At 41.4% G+C, this 6,614-nt stretch overlaps 1 protein-coding gene across 1 annotated transcript; it reads right to left on the bottom strand.

Moving 5' to 3' along the window:
* Positions 1 to 1,569: 1,569 nt before the first annotated feature.
* Positions 1,570 to 6,332, bottom strand: LOC137712507 (polyadenylate-binding protein-interacting protein 11). The gene is made up of 10 exons (XM_068451580.2): positions 5,170 to 6,332; positions 4,876 to 4,977; positions 4,746 to 4,790; positions 4,592 to 4,664; positions 4,357 to 4,469; positions 4,180 to 4,239; positions 4,050 to 4,097; positions 3,859 to 3,927; positions 2,041 to 2,102; positions 1,570 to 1,911 (listed from the first exon to the last, which is right to left on the bottom strand). Exons 1-10 carry the CDS (start codon positions 5,695 to 5,697, stop codon positions 1,854 to 1,856), a joined length of 1,158 nt encoding a protein of 385 aa, XP_068307681.2. The 5' UTR covers positions 5,698 to 6,332; the 3' UTR covers positions 1,570 to 1,853.
* Positions 6,333 to 6,614: the final 282 nt, after the last annotated feature.

The raw sequence follows: 6,614 nt of genomic DNA, 5'->3' as shown, positions 1-6,614 counted from the left end.
GTTAAAGTTGAGGGACTATTGCTACAATTTTCTCATTTGGTTTTCCATACCTTCCCTTTGATCCAACCTCAAGTGCATGGCACATGACTCATTTTGACATAAGTTCTAACTAGGGGTGGGCAAACGAGTCTAGGACCCGCGGGGCGAGGCGGGTTCAACCGGTTTGGGGCAGGTATGGGGCGGGTACAAATTTTGTAAACTCAAAATGGGGCGGGGCAGGGTGGATCCTAAATCTCTGAAAAAAGGGTCCCCGACCCGGCCCATTGCCCCCCTTCCATAATTCATTACTGCATTCTGCATCGTTCTATCTAGTCGCTGACCTGACTCTCTTCTCCTTTTGGAAGACTCAAACTCCAATTTGACTCTCCTCTCACAGATTCACAACTTGAGTCTCCGACGACGAATGCACTAGCAGATGTGTTGCCCTCGAGCTCTAGCTAAAGTCCCTAGATCGTCAAATCTTGTCGTTTGTTGCTTCGTGCGTTCGTCGGCGTTTGCCTCTTCTTCTCATGTAAGTCCTCGACCACCGCTTTCTTCTTCTCCTCCTTCTGCTGCTTCAAATATCAGTACTCCACCGAACCTTTGACCTCACCACCTCATAGGCTCTTACTTCTCTTCTTTACAGCATCTAATTTCCGTTTTATTCTAAATTCGAATTCGGGAATTTAGGAATTAGGGATTCAGTTAATTTGCTTGAAAAATTTATTAAAATGTTAGGGATTTAGCTTAATCAGGGATTCAGTTTTATTGTATTTTTTGATGAATTCGAAATTGTATTTGAAGATTTTTTGTTTTTATTAATTTGTTCTATTTGGGGATTTGGGTTGGGGCATGAGAAATCCTTGAAAATTGTTGGATTTCTTCTAGGAAGCAGATTGTGTGCATCTATATAGACCGAATTGCAGAAAAGCTTGACACGGGGAACCGTATGACTCGTTGGAACCGGCCCATTTGATATGGGCTGAGTTATGTCTAGTTCCCGTTTTGAAAATATGACTATCAGCCCCACCCCGCCCCGCCCCGTTGCATTTTCTAACGGGTCCAATCCGATTCCTTCAAATTTGGACCCGGTTTGACCTGTGCCCACCCCTAATTCTAACAAAGTCGACAAAATGGATCATAACTACACGTTTTGACAAGTTAAATGACCAATAATCATGAATTTTTAGTTGATGGATCATTGCTGCAATTGCGTTAAAGTTGAGGAATCATTGCTACAATTTCCTCTAAAATCTCCATTGATGAATTTAGTAAATCCCATATACAGTGAGCACATGAGACCACTCTGCCTCTCCAACTACACTTCAGTCCACCCCGTTGCATACAAAGAACAGTAAGGTAATACAATTCATAAAACTGAGTGTTTTAAGACCAAAAAAGAAGCATTGTTGATGTTATCTCAAGACAGAACAACATATGAGGTAGAATCCTCGTTCTTCAACACATCCAATAAAATGCAGCAGTTCGAGCGTGTGTTCGCAAGCTAGCAAGCGCAAACACGCGCGTATGCATGGAACATAGAGAGGTAATCCATAAAATATGAGCACATCCAATCCAGGCAACCACCGGTTAACAAATGAACCACATTTCCATTTAACTTACAAAGGGCTGTTAAAAAGGGGGTCTTCATGTGTCATCTTTTACGCCTCAAGGTCCTTTTGTTCGACTCTATATTCCAGAACATCATAATAAACTCTAACGAGAACAAAAGATCCAAGGCCATGAAAGCCGAGGGCAAGTAAAGACAAAACGCAGCGGCCAGAGAGGCACAGAGAACATCTTTACATAGTTGCATGTGTATTTAAATATATTTCAGCTGGAACCGTAAATCAGTCTGGGATGCCGAAGATGACTCAATGTATTGGAAGGCGAGGAGCGCGTGGACGAACAGGTGTCTTTGATGGACTTACCCTGCTTGTACAAGACGCCATAAATTAATATACCAAAATGAAGCCTATCTCAAAATTATGTCACTTAAAGGGGTGGGAAAAACAAAGATTACACCAGTCGGAAGATAAATGAAACAGCATGCAGTCTAACCTGATTGGCAATGATCCCAAAACCACACCACTACAGTTGAGAGCAGCGATTGCACTTTCAGCCTGCAGGATGAAAGTACATTCCGATTAAACTTTTATGAATTGCAGCAATCAATCTGGAGGTCTATTTTTAATGTGCAGGTAGATATCAAGTATAACCGAACACATTTTGCAATCCAACTTCATCAAAGACATATCTTGGCAGGCTCTGTGTAGAACATGCATGCTTTGGATTGCATACATGATCCGAGCCACTTGACAAATCTTTTAACTCTACTTCTACTCATCTGCTGCTATACAAATCAGGTAGTGTGCCTAAGAAATGCACGTTTCCAGGTCCTCGCATTTTCTCATGTCGCCAAATTTTACAGCCACTAAATATTCTAATGCAAAATATTAACAACACTTGAGCAACACAATTCCTCCCACCCTATATCTTCCGTCCCAACAAAGTTACCATTAACTCTAGCATCACCTGACAGATTTTTCCAGAAGAGACACAGAAACCAGGGATTCCTTGTTTCATACAGTGGAGCTGAAAGGCATTACACATTTCAACATCAGAGTTGGACATTAAATCCAACTTGAACTAGCTGTTTACATCTTCGCCAGGTCCGTTGGCTGAAATCAGAAGCCAACAAAAAGAAGACGCTGGAAACACCGCCACTCTCCAAATATACTCTCTTAAGCAGGAACCAAGGTTCACACTTGATTATTATAGTACGTTCCAACTCCAAGACACTAAGAAATTTAATCTCTAAGAAAAAGAAACATAAGTAAATTGATAAGACCTTAAAAAATCTTCCCTCCAAGACACTATCTGCGATATCACAAGATGGGTACTGCAAAACTAAGCTTATTCCATATTAAACTCATGGGCTGAAGAGGCATGCAAGAACAACGTTGTATAACTATGGCCAAAAAGGAAAGTAAAAGCAAGAAGGAAAGTAAGATATCCTTATCAAAACCAAAAAGGGGGTTTAAAAAACACGGAAGGAGAAGGAGCCATGCTTAATAAGTGACCACCTCAGACACAAAGATACAAGCACAGGAGATGAGACATGGCCTTGACAACCACTCCTCAGATAATCTTTCTGTTTGAAACTTCTGGCAGTTTCTCACATGACGTTTCTGATTTCAAGTCTGACCAATTCGAATAAAATCAAGATCCCATAAATTCTCAGCCCAAAAAAAAAAACGGATCTAATAAATTCACTTTATTAGAAGGTAGCCTTTGCAAGAAATTTAACTTTATTAGAAGGTAGCCTTTGCAAGAAATTTCAAATTCAGTATCTAACTCACTGATATCATGATAAAATCTGCTTTCACTGTTCCAAAAAGCATTAAGGCCAATAAGGCTTAAGTTCTTGGGATTTGTCAACTATTGTTGGCAATCTACAACTAACCATGAATGAACCATACAATTGCCTTTGAGAAACTAAAGCCCTAAAAATATCCTATCCAATCACTTCATGACAGAAAGGATAGAGACGAATGGACTTTAAAGGCTTAACACAGATTTTCAAAGAATTTTATCCCTCTATCAGAGTTCCGCAGCCCCATTCATCTAAGCATTCATCTTATCCCTTTTTATAGCAAATGCCTTCTTAAAGTAGCAAATGCATTGCATCATGAGACACATTAGTCACACTTGTAAAGGGAAAATCAAAGAGGCATTCGAAGGTTGAATACTAATCTCGAAAAACAAGGGAGTTTCACGCATATACCTAGTTTGTCGTCATGGCCTAACAGCGAAACCAAATAACGATATAGGAAAATAATAAAACAGCATGCAGAGTATAGAGGAAGAAGTAATTACCATCACAAACTCAACAAAGGCAATGCGAGTAGAGTGGTGATAGTCCCCTAGCAGCCTCAAACGATAAACCTGCATCAGATTTAGAAGAGGTAACCTCATAAATAGTCCAAGACATTGGAGTGGACACGACATAATAGCATTGTTGCCATAAAATGAAATGTAAAATACAAACTTCCAGTGAAATCACAAACCTCTCCACAGAAAGATTCAAAAAAGAGTTTGACATCAGCTTGAGTAACCTGCACAAATCAATCCAAAAAACAGCCGTTTCTGAAATCACAACTTCGGCCACATCAATGACAAACCATTAAAAAAAATTACCTTTTTGTCAATATTTGTACAATAGATAGTTCTTGCACACATCTCACGTTCGTCTTCAGTCTGAAACATAAATACAAATGGATAAACAAGTTATTATCCAAGAAATTATAGATTCCAAACGGCTAAAACTTCCTTCAGTTCAGAATTTTGCAACTGTCACAAAAGAGGTAGACTCACCCTAGGCAAGAATGTGGGGTTAACAGGTGCAATAGCTGTCTTTGAGGGCAGCACCCTAACAGGGTAGAATCCAAGCATTGTCCCGGCGAGACTCAAAGCAGCTCGTGCACCATCTGCATAATAAAAACCCACCAGCCGATCAATCAATCAGTAACAATCACATACCATAACCACAGAAAAATAACCATTCAACCTTATACAGCCACATAATTTCAGCATACACCATCTACATTACCTTCGTCAGTGAACTCGATAAAGGCAAAACGGAGAACAGAGTTAGGATCACCGCAAATTCGGCAGTCAACAACCTTCATCAACAGAAAAGAGCAATTATTCAAAACCAGAATTTACAATTAACTAATCACATACCTCTTAACGAAGATCATTACCTGCCCACAAGTAACAAAGAGAGCTGCAAGCTGTTCCTCAGTGACCTATGTCCCAAAAAGACCACAACTTTTAGTCTCGCACCAAAATGCTAATAAAAAAACCAAAGGAGATAAATGGCATCATTTGTACCTGTTGATCAATGTCAGACACGTACACAGTCCTTCGGATTCTATCTTCTCGTTGCGCTTGACTAGTCCTGCTATTGATTCTCCGTTTCCCTTGATTGTTTCTCTGATTAAAAAAAAAACAAACAGAAAAGCAAAAATAGAAGCACCCATTAAATTTTGTCCCCTAATTCTTCTCCAAAAACTAAACCAACACAAAAATACCAAACAATACAGAATTTTCCCATTCATTTTCTCAGCAACCAAACAAACAATAAAAACGGAAAGGAACCCTGAAAAGCTCAAGTCTAATACATACCCGTCGACCAGGAAAGCCATTAGCTTGTCCATTTCTGTTCCCGTTCTGCATCATCAGTGCCATGTTAACAAACCCGGCATTGAGTCCATGGCCGTTAGCCAGTGACGGCGGCACGAACTCCTCCGCCATGGGGTTGAGCTTCGAGAAGAGCTCCCTCAGCTCCCTCATGTCCCGGTCTACGTCGTGATGATGATCCCCATTACTCATCTGAAAATCTCCGCCGTTAGATCTCTGCTGCTGATGGTGATGATTCGCCACGTGATCAAAGCTCCCCCGCTGAGCCGCCGCCACCTGGCCGTTGCCGTTGATGTTGCCGTTGGGGGGCGGGGTGACCATCACGTACATGCTCTGATCGATGCGGTGCCGTAAAGGGGCGCCGGCGTTGCTGAGCTTGGACAGATCCTGATCATTCGATGCGGCAACAGCACCGCCGTCCTGGGGAGTCGTCGAAGTCTCCGGGTTCCGATTCGCCGTGTTCGACCCCACGCTCTTCCCAAGCTCCACCCCTGCATTCTCAACCACTGCCATAGCTCTCTCTCTCCCCTCTTCCTCTCTCTCTCTCTCTCTCTTCCCTTCTTCTGAATTGATTGTTTTAAATAATTAATTAAAAATTAATTCTTTGATGGGTCGATCAACAGACAGAGAAAGCCTAAGAACAATCGCGCCTCGAGATCACTACGGAGAAAACGAAATGAAAATAATTTTTAAAAACAACCCGGAAATTACAAAAACGATTCGAAAATTCGGGTAGTGATTTTTGGGGTTTTTTGTTTTTTCTCTCTGCGTTGTTGTTGTTTTTATCAGTGAAGAAGTAGAGTCGAACCGAAAAAGGAGTTCCTTTTCGGATTGGATTTGGATCCTCTCTCTCTCTGTTGTGAAGATCGTCTTCACTTCCAATACGACATCGTCCTAGGAATGGCGATGCCTCTTCAACTCAGATTCTGCTCTCTCTCTCTCTCTCTCTCTCTCTCTCTCTCCCCCCAACCCAACTGCACGGTCTCTTTGTTTGATCGTCTGTCATGCGTACATACATGCATGCGCATCCGCCCATTATAATGATGATGGTGATGTTGATGATCACAGACCATTCCCATAGGTAATAAGTGGACAAGTGGCGGGTCACGACTGGAGTTCAGGTGGACGGGCAGGCGATCAATTGTGTTGAATAATTTTAACTGGAGGCCTTCATTTTTGACTACTCCGGAGTAACAGTAAATTCTACCCCAAGTACCAGTCAGTATAAGGGTTTTCGTCATTTTAGTGAAATTCCAAGGGACCAATTTGAATTTTAGTCCATGTATTTTGGGTGAAGTTCAACTTTGCGTTTGTTGCACCAGACTGTTTTAAACTGAACTAGTATTAGGAATTAAGCTAGATTGGCTTAGACTAAACTAAGCTGGACTAGCTTAGTGAAGTATTTAGTGTAGTATCGGATTAAAAAGCAG

The sequence above is a fragment of the Pyrus communis genome, chromosome 14 (genome assembly GCF_041283825.1).
Source record: "Pyrus communis isolate YQ-2024b chromosome 14, ASM4128382v1, whole genome shotgun sequence".
Lineage (NCBI taxonomy): Eukaryota > Viridiplantae > Streptophyta > Magnoliopsida > Rosales > Rosaceae > Pyrus > Pyrus communis.
Note: the sequence above shows the minus strand (reverse complement) of the source record. Positions and strands in the feature narration are given on the sequence as shown.

Coding starts and splice junctions, on each gene's coding strand:
- LOC137712507 (XM_068451580.2), bottom strand. CDS start 5,697: ATGGCAGTGGTTGAGAATGCAGGGGTGGAGCTTGGGAAGAGCGTGGGG. Junction 4,791..4,875: donor TGTCTGACATTGATCAACAG/GTACAAATGATG, acceptor TTTGGGACATAG/GTCACTGAGGAACAGCTTGC. Junction 4,665..4,745: donor TCTTTGTTACTTGTGGGCAG/GTAATGATCTTC, acceptor CTGTTGATGAAG/GTTGTTGACTGCCGAATTTG.